The 16,694-nt window shown below is 40.8% G+C and overlaps 2 protein-coding genes across 2 annotated transcripts; both read right to left on the reverse strand.

The window, feature by feature from the left end:
* Positions 1 to 3,902: 3,902 nt before the first annotated feature.
* LOC129773089 (uncharacterized protein K02A2.6-like) lies at positions 3,903 to 6,146 on the reverse strand. Its single transcript, XM_055776640.1, has 2 exons — positions 5,351 to 6,146; positions 3,903 to 5,272 (listed from the first exon to the last, which is right to left on the reverse strand). The coding sequence occupies exons 1-2, from the start codon at positions 6,144 to 6,146 to the stop codon at positions 3,903 to 3,905; spliced, it is 2,166 nt and encodes a 721-aa protein (XP_055632615.1).
* A 4,631-nt stretch (positions 6,147 to 10,777) lies between these two features.
* LOC129775470 (phospholipase A-2-activating protein-like) lies at positions 10,778 to 13,906 on the reverse strand. The gene is made up of 3 exons (XM_055780251.1): positions 12,881 to 13,906; positions 11,630 to 12,821; positions 10,778 to 11,573 (listed from the first exon to the last, which is right to left on the reverse strand). Exons 1-3 carry the CDS (start codon positions 13,362 to 13,364, stop codon positions 10,859 to 10,861), a joined length of 2,391 nt encoding a protein of 796 aa, XP_055636226.1. The 5' UTR covers positions 13,365 to 13,906; the 3' UTR covers positions 10,778 to 10,858.
* Between the last annotated feature and the right edge of the window lie 2,788 nt (positions 13,907 to 16,694).

Here is a 16,694-nt window from a genome sequence, read left to right on the forward strand (position 1 = left end):
GAGCATATGCACGACACAGTGAATGCCGGGTATAGCAACCCGCGCATGATGAGGCATCTCTTCTGTGTGAAAAGCATTAAGGTGGTGATGAATATGGTATTCAGCATGGTGCCAGACACTTGGGAAGCGATTGGGCTTTGAGGGTTAGAACTTTGCCTACCACTACATGAAAAAAGCGGAGAGTAATATACCTGGTATTCTATTTACGTTGTGCATGTATCGATGTTTGAGTTCACGCTGGGCAAACAACGGAGTTGTCCATCGATGGTGTAATTACTTTCTTTGCATCAGAAATATAGTTTTCATTTCACTTTATATGGATGTGTACGCAGGCAACAAGATTCATGTCAGGATGGAGTAGAAGTGGTGGATTGAAGTTATGTGGAATGAAGAGGCAGATTTGTATTCATTCGCCACGTCAGTTAGAATAACCATTTGCTAGAATAGTTAATCATTAACGCTAGACAATTCATTTCTAGTCGTTTCAAGTCTTTTTGACGGCGAATGTCGAAGTAGTCCTAATCGAAGCGAAGCGGCTAAGAAGAGAGTCGATTTTCATGTTTCGTCTTCGAAAATGTTGGACCCCCTGGAAGCAAGACCTACGCAATAGGGATGCGCATTTAGCGCGGAATAATTGAACATTTGGACCATTTTTGTGAGTGAATCAGGAATAGAGCAATGGGGGGAACCCAAACGAAGGTGATTTGGAAGCTTTTATAGACAAGCAGTGGCGTAGCGTGAACGGGTGACATCTGGGGCGGGTTACTAGGGAGTCACCCCTCCATAATACTTAGCTTTCGTTTTCGAATGAATCTTTCGCGTGTAGTCTCTTTTTAAAGTTCAACACTGAAATCATCAAGACAAACTTATTCAATCCTCCGTACTTATTTTCTTTGATACAAAAATTCATCACGGGAACACCCAAAATTTGTTGTTTTTTAAACCAGTGCTTGATAATTTCATGAAACCAGAATATCCGACGAATTTAAGAAGTAAGAAAGAGATTAAGTTTGAGAAACAACATTACGTTTTATGATGTGTATGTTATGCAAAGTTATTGATGAGGAAATACGTTTCAGAGTGTAATATTACTCAATAGAAACGTTTTGAATTCAATGTCAATATAGAGCAATTCTGCGGGGGTTTTCGTAGCCACATTGGTTGTGCGTTCGCTTAATAAGCGATCGATCGTGAGTTCAAAAACTCAGGGCCCTCATTGACCATCTTTGTGTTGTTAAAGAATAACTACGTCCACGGAACAATCATCTGCGATGGAGATCGATTCAGTGTCGGAATCCTGGCCTCTCTCCATCCATATGCAAGGTCTGCTTGCAACAAGAAAAACATCGGGCTGTTGTCCTATAAATAACACAATAATGATCATATCAACTGTCTCTGCTGTCCGGTGGTCTAACAGGATAATGGAAGAACAGAAGGAATACTCTTACGTCTAAATGATAAAGATGTGACATGTACACGATTAAAATTCAGCTATGTTACTGCTATGATGCTAATGAGCCAAAAATAAACAAACGGGATAAAAAAATAGAGCAATTCCATCCCAAAGCAGCCGAAAAACAGTTAATTTTGACGCGACCCTCTTCTATTTTATTGAAACTTGGTACAAAATCACAATTTACATTATCATATGACCAATTAAAATTACGACTGATTTTTTAAAAGAGCGTAATCAAAATCATTGATAATTCTTTCAAAAAATTGTAACTCAAAATCCAGATGTCTGATTGAGATATGATGTTTGACAAAGTTGTTGGAAAATAAATGGACCGTTTGAGATAAATCACATTTTAAATGTACTATTAAAAATCTTTGTCAAAAATTAATATTAATATTATAATAATTTATATTTCAAAACACCCCTCCTCCGGTATTCTTTGTATATTTTCATTGGATAGCCCTACCAATTAAATTCGTATTTGAAACTGGTCATATGATAATGAAAATTGGTATTTTAGGTTTAGGTACTTACATCATAGGTACCAAGTTTAAAAAAAAACAGAGAGGGTCGGGTCAGCAGCTGACTGATTTGGGGTGGAATTGCTCTATAATAAGATTGTATAACATTTTCTCGTCAGATTTAAAAAAAATATAGGTTGTATCTAGAACACTACCGCATATTTTCGACGCAGAACTATGCAATCCACTTGTTTACCACATTGAATATTATTTTAGAATGAATCGAAACTTTTGTAATAGATTATGTTCTTCGTTACAAATAAATTTAATGAACGTCCTTTTACGTTTGATATGATGCCTAGGACTACCAAAATATGTGAGCGGAAGAATTGTCGAACGATCATTGTATTTTACATTTCCCTCTGAAATTATTGCACATCTCATGTTTACGTAGTTCTCGAACCGCGAAAGCTCATTCACCTCTAGTATCTGAAATGATGATTTTCCCAGGCTTCTCAGTTTAAAAGTATTACGGTCTGCACAACGACAAGCGAGTACAAGAGTACTCAACACCAAAAAACCCCCGATTTGCAAAGCGGATTCCCCCAGGCGCATGAGTTTTGAAGTCCGTGTTAGGGAGACACAGCTCAGTGGGAAAAAAGAAAACCCCGACTTGCATGTGTTGACAAAGCGAGTTCCCCCAGGCACATTGATTTTGAAGCCCGTGTTGGGGAAACACAGCTCGGTGGGAACAAAAATATCCCCGATTTGCATGTATATTCGCAAAGCGGATTTCCAAAGGTATATCGATTTTGAAGTCTGTGTTGGGGAAACCGTAAATCGGATCAATCAGAACTTGGCAGTTATGGCGTTTGGATAACGCTTAACATTTTACAGTTATTCAATTATTCATCTCATGAAAAATAACATTTTATTAACTGTGATAGACGCGTGAAATATTTCCTATCAATTGATGCAAACATCTTTCCGATCTGTTAAGAAATGTTCGAGTTATAAACATTCGAAATACGGGTAGGGTTAGCACACAAATTTGCAGAACAAATGTATGGGAAAAAAGGAAGTTCTCCCAAGTTTCATGAACCGTTTGAAGATTAGCGAATTGTAATGTATAGCATATCAAACAAATCTTAGATAATTTCCGATTCGATTCGTATGCAAATCATGAGAATTCTTTCACAGTGAAAATAGTTATTAACGTTAACTTTATTTCATAAAAACGTGACCTGTTTTCTGATTTGACACCCTTCCTGAAAGACATAGTTCTACGTCAAAAGTACAAAATATCTATAATCGAATCAAATAACATCAAAATAAAATAGCAAAAACTTAACAGTTCATCCACTTCTGATATGCTTTCCACATTTGGTGATTTTGCAGTTTTTTTCGAGCTTGAGCTTGGGTAGACTGTACAATTCGTAGTTGCTCTCCGTGATTGACCTGAATCTACCAAATTGCACAAAGAACACACATAATGACGCTTGGGACTAGCAAATTATTCTCGTTATGCGGTGATTCGAGCTTCAAATGGTCAATAACGACGCCGGCCACGTCCTTACAGTCACCAGGGGAAGGGAAGGAATGTTAGTATGATATTCGCCGCCCGAAGGTCAGAAGGGTCGCCTCTATAGCGTTGTTCCCTAGCGAATATCATGGGAGGGATAATTGTTAGTGGGAAGAGGTATAAATCAGGATTCACTGTGGTAAGTGATGTGATTATGTATACGCAGACTATTGACCGCTTGACGAAACGAAAGTCAGAAAATCCTATAAATCATAACACGCGGGAGATATTATCTTTAGGTATCTTGAGAAAGAAAACCTGCGGTACTAAGTGAATTGGCTATATATTCTATTATTCATCGCACGCATTTTTATCGAAGTCCAATCGCGATAGTGGAGAGTTAACTTTGGGAAACCTGAGAAGGTAACCGAGAACACTCCTCTGTATAACGCGACGCACTTCGTTATAGAGACATACTGTGAAAACACGCAACTGTGAATGTTACTGGAGTCTGTTCTTGTTTCATCTGCTTGACGAAACGCCCATAAAAATTGATAGCTCCAAGATACGATCGAAGCTGTGATACGTTCATTGGAGCTGGCATCTGCGAAATTGCGGTAGTCTTCGCTGGATCAGGTCGTAAGCCGCCTTTGTCGATTATATGACCTAGAAACTTGATTTGCGATAGGCCAAATCGACATTTTTCGATCCTCAGATGAAAACCGTACATCTTGATCCGTTCCAGAACTTCATGGAGGCTGCGATCGTGTTCTTCCTTTGTACTACCGGCAATCATGATGTCATGCAGATACCGTTTCACTCCAGGAATACCAGCGTCCATGCTATCGATAATCCTTTGGAACGCACCAGGAGCGGACTTGATTCCAGGCGGCAGACGGTTGTATTTGAACAGTCCACGATGAGTGTTGATCGTTAGATACTTCTGAGATTCCTCCTCAACCTCGACTTGCAGGTACGCATCAGATAGATCGAGTTGGGAGAAATACCGGCAGCCAGCCAGATCAGCAAAAACATCATCTGGATGCGGAAGCGGATGGGCATCTGATTCTAGTGCGTTGTTCAACCGTGTAGAATAGTCGCCGCAGATACGGACGGAAACGTTGTCTGACTTCCGGACCACGACTATCGAGGTTGCCCAGTCGGAAAACTTCACTGGTGAGATTATTTCCTTGTCTTGAAGACGTTGAAGTTCGGCATCCACCTTTGGAAGGGCAGCGTATGCAACTGGTCTCTTTGGACAGTACACTGGACGGACGTCGGGCTTCAGGTAGAGTTTAACCTTCGCTTTGGTGCACCGGCCTAGTGTACTCTGGAACACTTCAGGAAACTTCGTACGCAGCTTTTGCTTAGTGTCTTCCGGTTTATGATGGATAGCATTAACCAGCGAGCTGAATGGAATTGACCACAGATCGAATAGGTCGATTGTTTCAATTCCGAGGACATCCAAATCGGAGCTTGATGACACGTAGACAATGCCTGCTTTCGTCACGCTTTGGATGGTTAATTCAGCAAGGAACTCTCCAGTCATGTCGATCTTATTTCCGGAAGCGCTGATGGCGGTGATTTCGGTTTCGCTGATGGCTGGTTTTCCGATCGCCTTCCAGGTTTGCGTAGAAATGATCGTGATATCGGAAACGCAATCCAACTGGAGAACAGAATTATTGCCATTGATTCCGACGGTAACGTATTTCCTCTTCCCTTGGAGATCGATGCGTTTCACCGAAATTCCTTTGGACTTCACATATTCCTTGGATTTCGGTTTTTCGAATTTCTTTGCAGACTTCGGTTTTGATTCCACGGATGAGCAGTAACCTTCTTAATGCCCCTTCCGTTTGCACTTGCTACAGCTGTGGTCTTGATAGGGGCATTCCTTCACAAAGTGTAAATCACCGCAGAACCAGCACGGAGATTTCGGTTGCTTTTTCTTAGCAGGCTTGGTAGAAACGGCGTTGACGACGGATTTTTCCGGAATGGGCTTCTCTACCATCTTGGTGTCCTGCTTCAGATTGTTAAACCGATGGCACTCCTCGACGAGATTTTCCAGTGTGAGCTTCGTGCCGTCTGCTGGCGGAGCATGCTCTTCAGCTTCTAACTTACCGATCAATCGAGTTCGGATGTCTGCATCGCGGGGAGATTGTAGACCGCAAACAAAACGTAGTGCCTTGAATTGGTCGTCGGTGAGCTTGGTCAGCTGGAATGCTTCGCAGTGCTTGTTCACAGAGGCAGCGTAACTTGAAAAATCGTCTGCTTCGTTCTTGACATATTGTAGACAACGGTAGCGATCGTTAAACAGCGAGGTTTGGCGGCCAAAAAGCTTCTTAAGTTTCTTCACCGTGTCGTCCAGGCCGAAATCGCGGGGATGCTTTGGCAGGATACTGTTTACGTACCGCTCATGGAACTTGGTGCCGATCTTCCTCAAGAGTAGTCTCACCTTCGCCGGATCGTCCAGATTCTTGCCGTCAACCTTGAAGATATCCTCGTAGCGCGCGAACCATGCATCGAAAAACACTCCACCGTCAGGATCGTAGTAGAAGTCTTCGATTCCCGTGGCCAACGATTCGATGATTTTCTCACTTCCCGGTTGGTTGGCTTGACCGGTTCGGTTGAGAAGTTGAATCTGCTCTTGTTGGCTAGCTACCAGTTCAGTGAGCCGGAGAATTGCGTTCCTCAAATCCTGGTCGGACATCTTGCATCTTGAAGTGGGTTGAAATGACCTCGTCGCCAAAAATTGTTACAGACTCCAGCAAATGGAAAGACTTGTTTGTTAGTATGTCTATATTCTTCGGAGGTTGGAACAATACCTAATAGTGAAAATTATGCTGTCAACCAGCTTGATTATTCATGGGCTTCTAGGATGATCGTCTAATGTGGTTTCTATGGAACAGTGAAGGCATTCCGAAATATGTGAAAAATATTATAGACCACCTAAAAATGTGTGGGAAACAAGTAGAAGTAAAGAATCGCCTGGCATCCATGAATACCACAAAATATCAAACCCATGTACGCATAAACATCAATGGAGGAAAAACAAACTATAAACAAAACACACAGCCCTACTTTGCATTCCTAAAAATAATGCTACTATCCGTTTGATGTACCGTCGATGGGGGCGAGATTAGGCCAAAACGAAGGAAGCCACTACTAACAATATCCCTACAAATACCGCGCATACTTCCGAAAGCTGCGAACCGCCTAGTAGGAGACATAGCCTCACCACTCCCAACGCACAGCACTCAACTGCAGTACAAATAGTTACCGTTCAATAACTCACCAATGTGATGTATTTACACATCAAACCGTGATGAATCGCCAAACAACAAGCACTCGCACCACAGCTAAGTGCTATGCATCGAAAGTAGTGAAAACATGTCTCCCATCAAACGGCTCACAGCCCTCAAAAATACCCGCAATACCCTCCAAGACAATACTAACAGCAACCTCCTCCGTTCCGGCCCAATCCCACCCCCATCGACTATGGGTCTTCGAATTCCACGGCTGTTGTTGTCAGTTGTTATCAACAAGCCAAGGTAGACAAATTCCTGTACTACCTCGAGCTCGTCGCCGTCGATTACAACACTACTACCAAGAAGAATTCTGTTACGATCAGCCTCTTCTGCTGGCATGTATTCAGCGTTAAACGCGTTTTTTTCCAAGCCCAATCAACCTTGCTTCGTGTTTCAGTCGAATATACTGGGTATAAACTGACTAGACTTGTTGAAAATCGTGTCCCGCATGTTGAAGCCCGTTCTCCGCATAACCTTCCAGCGTCACGTTGAAGAGCAGACAGGCACGTCTATCACCTTGTCTGAGATCCGCACACCGTTCATCGTTGCCTGAATCAGTCTTGTCAGCTTTCGAAGAAAGCTGTGTTCGTTCATTATTCTTCATGTATCATATGCGGCCTTGAAATCTACGAAGATGTGGTGCGTAGCGACCTGATACTCGCGGCACTTTTGGGGGATCTGCCGCAGTGTAAAAATCTGGTCCGTCGTCGTGCAACCGGGCATGAATCCGCCTTGATAACTTCTCGCAAATCTACCTATTATTGGCGATAGACGGCGAAAGAGGGTTTGAGACAGAATTTTGTAGGCACCATTCAGGATCGCACTATAGTTCCTACAGTACCCGTTAATGTTTAAACCATCAATGAAAAACATTATTTAATAACCGATATGGTTATAATTTGAAGTGAAAATGTGAGGGATTATCGAGATGATCTGGAATTACACGAATTTCTTCCTCCATAGGATAGGATCGAAATTAATGGAAGATCTACAGAAGCTCGGGAAGCTAACATCATTGAAGATATCTGCTGAAGGTTTCATTTCTTAAGTAATGTAACTGTTAAATTCTTTCTCACTGATGAACTGAAAGTAAACCAACTGTTCGATGTAAGCATTCAAATAGGAATGCCTTTACTTTTTATTTCTGGCTTCGTTCAGACCTTCGTCTGCTTTATAACATTTACACCATAAAGTGCGCTACACAGCCGTATGGCACCCGCCATGTTTTTGATGCCAACATCTCACACGTCAGAAGTATTTGTTTTCTTCAAAACAGCGATCCGCGTTGACGGCAGTGAGCTTCGTTTACTAGTTTAGGGGAGCGCCAAAGAACAGCTGTTTTTCAGTCGGAGTGAACGTTTTCAAAATTAAAATAATGAATGAAAATTAGCTTTTCCATATCAAATTAGTATTCAGTTTAAATTAAAAACATTTTTTGTTTGCAGGTGGGGAAAAAGTCTCATACGAAAATTGTTTATGAAGACAACTTTATATTATAGAGAAAAAAAATCAGCAACAATGTTGAAATTGTATGACCATATGGATGAATCAAAGTCAGAAATACGTGTTTCTAATAATTAAATAACATAATGTGTAAATCAAAGTCGTCAAAGTTGCCGGTGATTTTGTATGTGAATGTTGCCATACGATTCCCATGGGAGAATATTTGACATTTCATTCCTTCACGTTGACTTCACGGTGACGGGACGGTGTATGTGTAGCGCACTTAACTGTGACTGTTAAGGCCCATTTATACGTTGCTAGTAGCTGACTTGACAATGAGCAGCTACTGACCCGGTGGACTCGCTTGACAATTGGTTGACTCGCCTTGTCCGTTCACACAGTGTGAGCTGCTGGCGAGAAACTAGATACTACGGCACGGGTTTACCAGGGATGCCAGGCGACTTTTCAAATGTCCATCAAATAGTCAGAAACAGCAATCAGGTCCGAATTTGTCAAATGATTGGTCCAAAATCGACTTCTTTATTGGCAGTTTTCATCTTAGGTTTTCAGTTGAATGTATCATCACACAATTTTATAGCAAAACAAACGCTGATCGTGTTTAAAAATACATACTTTGTGCTGAATTTCTTTGAACTGAAGGTACTATCCGAAAAAGCAGAAAGAGAAAAGGATTCGGGCCAGGAATTAGATGCAAAGAAAAGGAGCAACAAATACAATATTGAAGGAACTCTACGATGAGGATCCCCGAGATTACAGAGCAGTGTTGATAATAACACCTGAACAAGTGAAAAAACTGTTGGATTTAATTGCTCCACGAATACAACGCCAAGATACAGTCATGAGGGATGCTGTACCTGCAAGAGTTAAATTAGAAATGACATTGATGTGCCTTTGTTTTGGAATATCGTTGGGATTGTTGTCGATATTTTTTAGAATCTCGAAAACATCCATAGCTCAGATAATTCCGAAAGGATGTGATGTTATAAATGGTAGTCTAAAAGAATTTTTTTTTTAATTTTATTTATTTTGTGAAATGAAAATGATAGTCGATTTGCAGGTGCAATAAATACGCTTCAAAAATTTTAATAATGAATGAAAATGTACTTTTTTAAATCGAATATGTATTCTGTTTCTTAGAACAATACTTTTTTTTGTAAGTTGTGATCTGATAATGATTCTATATTAGAGATTCTCAAGAAAACTATCTCAAAAAGAAAGCGTGCCCCGCCAGCGTGCAAAACGAAATAACAATTATTTCGTTTAGAAACTATGAGGGTTTTATTTGTTTTTCCAATAATTTTCAAGTCTATAAATATCTTCACATATTTTCAAATATCTTAAAAATAGAGACATTTCATTACATTTGGCATCACTGATTCGAACGCTAAATTCTGTTTTTGACGTTGTGAAGCATGCAAGTGCGAGTAAATTCAAAAAACTTTGAAGTAGCTCGCACGCCGGATCACACATGACAATAACTGGCATGATGTGTTCACACGGTGTGAGTAGCTGCACTGCAGTAACTGACTAGACCGACTCGTATGCTTACTCGCACCGTCTGAACCCGGCTTTAAACGGAATATACACTCAGATTATAATTTACACATTATACCAGTTAAGGTAAATATACAAATATTACGAACACTTCAGTAACGAGTGTGTAAATCCACGGATCTCGATCGTTGGATCGATACGAGAAGCTTCATACAATTTTCGATTACTGATGGGGTTATGATTTCGCTCCGGTTCAGGAAGCGAAAGGAAAGTTAAAAAAACCGAACCAGAATTCATGTCCTTGGGTACGAAAGTGACCCCGTTGGTTTTGTACCACTCCAGGCCATCTTTTGAATAGTGACACGAAGCTAAATCCGGCCAGAAGATCGTAGGGCCCTCGTGTTGCTTCATCAGAGGAAGCAGACGCTTCTGTAGACATTCCTTGAGATAGATCTGCCCGAAGAACAGTAGCCCCGGAAACTGCAAGAAGTCCGCCTTGACGAAAGTCTCATCATCCATGATGAGACAATGAGGCTTCGTCAATATCTGGGTGTACAGTTTCCGGGCCGGTGACTTCCCACCCGTATTTTGCCGTTCGTCACGATTTGGAGCATTCTGCACTTGTACGTATGCAGTGCCTCCCGGTCCTTGACTTTCTGAACGAAAGACTTGGCTAGATTCAACTTTTTGGTCACATCGCTGACCGAAGCATTGGGATTTTGCTTCCACGACACACTTATGGTCCTGTTCACTGAGAGAACATCCAATCTGACCGCAAGGTGCTCACGACGTTGCCTTTCGAGTGACGGCATTTTTTCTATTTTCGAAAAACTGACAGCGAAAAAAATACAGTGTAAACAACACACTCCTAACTATTTCTACCCAAATTTTCAAAAGAAAATACCCAATGGGTAATTTTCTACAACGTTTTTTTCCGTGATGCAATTTGATGTGGGAATTCCTTTAAAACACCTGCGAGGACTTCAAGGCTCATGTTGTTTGTTGATTGCATACTCCCTGAATCGTGTTCGATTGAAAGTAACAATCCAGTGGGTGTGACGACAATGAAACTTAGTTGCACTTCAAAACAATATATTATCTTCGTAGTCTTATGATTACATATATTTGATTATTTAGTCGATATAACATGCTCTCCTCAAGCCAATAACTCATAAAGGTAGCTAGCGCACTCATTCAACTTGGCAAATCCACTGGTTTCAGTGCTGATATTGACCAAGATTTTGTCTATCAGATCGTTATTGCTCTTCAAATGGTTAGCCACCAGAGTGCCTGGCGTCGTGGACATCAAGTTCCCCAGTGCCTGGTAGCCTCTATAGACGGCTTCATTATCCGTTGCCCAACTGAGGAACTGTGCAATAGCGTCGGAGAACACATTGCAAAAATCGAGCGACGGCTTTTCCAGCTGAGTCATCGACAGGTTCAGGTAAAGGCTTGCCAATGCCAATTGGAGATTCGCGCTACCGACCTTGATTGACGAAAGTTTATCCACGATCGGACGAATATTTTCCAGAACTACGTTCCGTCCAGCGGCATGCGGAATCATATTGGCAAAGCACCGAGCACCCATCATTTGATTGGCCTGTAGATGATTCACATGAGACAGCAGCGTACTTATGAAGTCTCCTTCGAATAGTTCCTGGCATGCTTTCGGGTTGCACACCACTAAACGCGTTATATCCATCACCGGGAAAATCTTTTCGGTAGGCCACGTAAACAAATATTTCAGCGCCGTGATACAGGTGGAATTTTGCTCCGATTCCTTCGTTATGTCACTAACGTACTGAACAATATCACTCAGAGTGTCTTCCGACATCTGGAGACTTTTGTCTTCAATTTTTCCATTAAGTTCCCTGAAAAACGAAAACGATTATCTCTTTCGGAAAAAATAAAGACATTAGGTACTAACTTCAATTTCACAAGAATCTTGCCCAGATCGGCTTTTTCTATCGTTACGAAATGTCTGTGTGGAAAATGTGAGTTGACTTTCTTCGTCTCAGTTGATCCGGTAGAATAACTTGAATCACCCGTAAAAGGATCCGCATTAGCCGCAGCTGGAACATTGCCACCATTTGATGTGCCAACATTAGGTGTTTGAGTTGTATAGCTAGAGCCTCCGGTGAATGGATCTGTATTGGCAGACACGGGTTGATAGCTTGAACCCGATCCCAGAACATACCGAGAAGCTCCAGTAAAAGGATCCGCAGTGGTCCCAGGCCGAGCCGCTGACTTTATTTGCGCATCGCCAACATTTTTCGTTATAAAATTAGCTACTTGATCGAGATAGCCCTGGGGAAGATTATGCTTGTGGATAAAGCGTTGCGCCACCAACCAAGGATCTTGGCCTCGATTATAGGGCAGCTTAAGATTTGGTGCATCATCCGAGAGATTCACGTTGAAGACAAAATCGTACTCTCGTCCTTCGTACATCTTATCTTTTTCCCCTCCTATAGCCCCCATAACATCTCCCACGCAATCCCAATTGTCGTCATCCCACCGATAACACATTATTCTGCCATCAGAGTGACGAACAATTCGGGTTTGCCCTGTGCGACCCTTCGAGAGTAATGATTCAGGCCCAGGAATCTCATTCACATTCATATCTCCTAGCTGCTTGCTGCTCTCGTTGATCCGAACATCCACCGCCACCTTGTAGGCATCTAGTATTTCCTGAGAGGCCACTCTGTCGCTACATGTTGTAAAAACCCGAACAATTGCATCACTAGTGCCGGTCGCGATGTCTCCGTTACGTAGGGCAACCACGGACCAAACCGATTGGGCCGGAAGATGCATGGCTTCCCCCAATGCACCTTCCTTCAAACTCCACATTCGGATGGTACTGTCCTCTCCACTGGTGACAAATACATCTTCTCCCCAAAAGTCGCACCTTGAAATGCTGTAGATGTAATTTGTATGGCCGTGGAATTCTCGCATACATTCGTATGTATCGTCCCAGTATCGAATCGTTGCATCATTCGAGCAGCTTAGGAAACCACCTCTTGGCAAAGGACACAGCCCCCGCACACAGTCTTTGTGACCTAGCAGCACAACCAACTTTTCGCCTTTATCATTCCAAACAAAGATGCTTTTATCGGCAGATCCTGATTTTGAAAAATAAACGTGAATATAGTTTCCCATTCATTTCATTCACCCAATATACCTGTGATATATTTTCCCGACGGAAGTCTCGCCACAGTCCAAACGGCCGCTTCATGCCCGACCAGAGTCATGCTCGATTGGGACGAGGAAATGTCGGTCCAAATTTTCGCACTTTTGTCCCAACTCCCGGACATCAGCACATTCGGGCTGCTTCCCTTGGCCAGCGCACAAACCGTTGAAGTATGACCCTTCAGCACCATAAACGGTTCCATCGCGCTCGGATATTTGTACACACAGATGGTGGCGTCGTTGCTGGCCGTACAAATCCAATCATTTTCCTCAATCACCAACACGGCAGCCACAAAGTTAGAGTGATGGCTCAGCGTTTCGGTTTCGGAGTAACGTCCGTCGAGAGGACTCCATACCTTCGCAGTTTTATCACGAGATCCGGAAACAATGATACCTTTCCCTTCGGCTACTGCGCGAACATCCAGCTTATGACCGGTTAGCTCGCAGGAAAGCTTGAAATCGTCCATTTTCACCATTCTTCAGCTGTATTTTTTTTCGCTTGTGCAATTCAGTAATAGCGACTACGAACAGATGAGATGGCAAAATAGTGAAACAAGATGTTGGGAATTCAACTGTTATTACAGACACTAAATTCACGAATTACTTTTTCTGTAGAATGATATTCGACACAAACCGATTTTTTTTTGCAAAATACCGTCCAATCACTAGCAGAATACTTTGGCACCAAGGCGCGTAGAAGTATATCATAAGGTGGGCCAACTTGTTAAAACCTAGGTAGTGCGGACTGAATCAAAACGGCTGTCAAAAAAGATCCAATTGAAATGTCAAAAGAGATCCAACGATCAGGAGTGTTATTTTTCTTATGATAATCAACACTATAAAAGAGGTATTATTGTCAAGGGCAAAAATAATTAAAATTATAAAATGAACGAGCTACATTTTTCCGTCATTTGTTTAATTAACCATTGCATCTCTGAAAGAGCATCTCAGCCTTTCACTGAGCAACGCATTTTTAATGTCCCCTCTCTTTGACATAACGTTTTTCCGAACGAAATAAAAACAAACGAAGTCAGAGTCACGTAAATGTTTACTCCTGCGATTAGAAAATATTCGATAAAAAGTGGAAGGAAGAGATGCCAGATGATTTAAAAAAAAAGTCTGTAAAAACATTTGAATGTCTGTTAAAAATGTGGAAAAGTCTGTAAAAGTGTGCAGATCTATAGAAATGTCTTTTAACGTTAATTTTCACATATTCATTAATACTTTGTACATCGCGATGCACGTAAGATTGTATTTTGTATATATATATATATATATATATATATATATATATATATATAAAGCCATTTCATGCTAAACCAATATAGTGGTTCTCAGATCTTCGTCAAAAGCGGTAATTTTGTTCTTTATCGCAAAACATTAAACTCGTATTTTTTTATTTTTTCATTAGGGTGCCCATTTCCATTTTAGGGTGATCCAAAAAATCTTTTTTTTCCAGTTTTTTTCCAAAAGGACATTTTTAAAAAATTTATAACTTTCGAACCACTTAACCGATTTAGATAATCGACATATCAAATTAAAGCCAATGAGCTTTAATTGAGAAATATTGAACTTGCAGATAATATGGATCCTATTTCTGCAATTATTGATTGAAGTCGTTTTTTAATGTATTCATGGCTTTGGACTAGGGGGCGCTTTTTTTCTATATTTTTTCTTGAAAGCTGAGAATTTTTACATAAAATATCTCGATATCGAAGATGCTATTTTTTTCGTTTTCGAAATATGATTTTTCAAAACTAATCGATGGTTCGAAAACAATTTTTCCCACTAGAAAAAGTCATAACTTTTGAACTATTATACCGATTCCTATCATCGACATATCAAATTGAAGCTCACGAGTTATTTTTAATTTTTCTATGGAAAAATTTTACTGTTGGGGCTGCAGTGGACTGTAATTACGCCGGTCGATAAGGGTAATAATTATCAGAGACAATTTTCGTTCAAGATTTTTCCTAACCTGCAGAGAATGCAATTTTTCATTAATTGTGAATAACCGTATCCTCTCTTTCGTTTGCAATGATGTCAGGGCAAAAGTACGAGTTCCAAACTTCATACACACCAGATGGGCCAACCAGAAAGATTGGCGGACCGCAGGTTGAGTATCGCTGGTCTAACGCCATGTGTATTGATATAAACTAAATATAATAACTTTTCTGTATTAAAACTATGGAAAAATGTCATATGGTGAGTCGAATATCTTTGATGTGATGAATAGCCTCTTATTTTTCAAAAACCTGTGAAATATTGTTATATCCAAAAAGTCTACAACAAAGTTGTTTTACAGATATGTCTGTAAATTTACAAACATATTTGTAAATCTGGCATCCCTGGTGGTCTGAGAATTTATTGCAAGAAATCGCTTGAAAACATGCATGAATTTGCTTGAAAATGAAGTGGATTGAGTCCGCACCACTTAGGTTAAAACCATTCTTCAGCCATATTGGAAGTCTACTGTGTTTTGTTTGTAAACAAAACACAACACGCTAGTGCCGAAGCTCGCTCAAGAAAGTAATTCCCCTTCTGCTTTCTTCCGTACTGTTTTCATATACCGCTCCCCTACCCAGCTTAGTGACGAAACGGCCAAGACGGGTCTATGGTACTAGGTGAGGCCGTTTCGTCACTAAGTTGGCAATAGCGTATTGTGTTTTGTTTACAAACAAAACACAGTAGACTTCCAATATGGCTGAAGAGTGGTTTTAGCAAGTTGGCCCACCTTAGTATATACTTCTAGGCGCCTTGGAAACGGCCTCACCTAGTACCATAGACCCGTCTTGTTTGGCACTAGGACAATCCGCGTTGACGGCATCGAGCTTCGTATTAAGCCATGTTCTCACTGCAGCGGGGCGTCAACGTGGCGTGTTCACTTCTCGCAACGACATTTTAATTCATTCACATTGCACCGTGCCAGCGGCGGCGTGAAAAACGTAAAAACTAAAAAAAGGGAAAAATTAAAATTATGTCACTACTACAAACAAACATATGCAAGAGAAAAGCGGAGAAGTACAAATATCGCCGGCGTGAAGTGTTTTCATTTGCACGCCAAAACCACGCTCACGACACGTCAGCCTGGGGTGGCATTGCGCATTTCGAAACGAGTAACTCGTTTCGAGAAAATTCGAACTCAAATCGAATTGGTTATAATATTATGTATCTTTTTCAAGTTGATATTTTCAGCGTACTAATTTAGAGCAAAATTTGTCTCGTAGGGAAATGTTAAATTTTTGGATTCGTAAACAAAGCTAAGTCAAAATGGTCGAAACGAACCAAAATCACTCGTTTCGAGATGCGCAATGTCGCCCCTGGTGTGAAGACATCTGTAAGAACACACGCGATTAATCGTAAGCATCCCACGCCTCGCCCAAGCCACGCTGGCAACCCGCTGCAGTGAGAACAAGGCCTTACGAAATGGGGGAGTAGGCATGACAATATGGGGCTGCAGAAGAAATGAACATACTTTTAAAATAAAAATTATGAATGAAAACTATTTTTTCCAATTTAAATTAGTACTCTATGTAAATGAAAATTACTTTTGCTTGCAAGTAGGGAGAAAATATCATACAAAAATTGTGTCTAAAGATAATTTTATATTATAATGGTAAATTTTGGTGAGAATATCTGGAAATTCATAGAAAGTAGTTTAAATTAGGGTCAGAACAACGTACTTCTAATAGGTATGTAACACCAAGAAAGAAAATTTCATACAAATTTTACTAATTTAAATTTTTTTGATTTTGATTTTGTATGTGAATGTTGCCATACGATTCCCATGGGAGAATATTTGACAT

Source organism: Toxorhynchites rutilus, chromosome 3, assembly GCF_029784135.1.
Source record: "Toxorhynchites rutilus septentrionalis strain SRP chromosome 3, ASM2978413v1, whole genome shotgun sequence".
Classification (NCBI taxonomy): Eukaryota; Metazoa; Arthropoda; class Insecta; order Diptera; family Culicidae; genus Toxorhynchites; species Toxorhynchites rutilus.

Excerpts from the sequence above, each read along its gene's own strand:
- LOC129773089 (XM_055776640.1), bottom strand. The coding sequence starts at position 6,146 with ATGTCCGACCAGGATTTGAGGAACGCAATTCTCCGGCTCACTGAACTG. Across the intron at positions 5,273-5,350 it reads ATCTCCGTGCTGGTTCTGCG|GTTACTGCTCATCCGTGGAA; the intron begins GTGATTTACACT and ends GGCATTAAGAAG.
- LOC129775470 (XM_055780251.1), bottom strand. The coding sequence starts at position 13,364 with ATGGTGAAAATGGACGATTTCAAGCTTTCCTGCGAGCTAACCGGTCAT. Across the intron at positions 12,822-12,880 it reads GTCGGGAAAATATATCACAG|GATCTGCCGATAAAAGCATC; the intron begins GTATATTGGGTG and ends TTTCAAAATCAG. Across the intron at positions 11,574-11,629 it reads AAGATTCTTGTGAAATTGAA|GGAACTTAATGGAAAAATTG; the intron begins GTTAGTACCTAA and ends TTCGTTTTTCAG.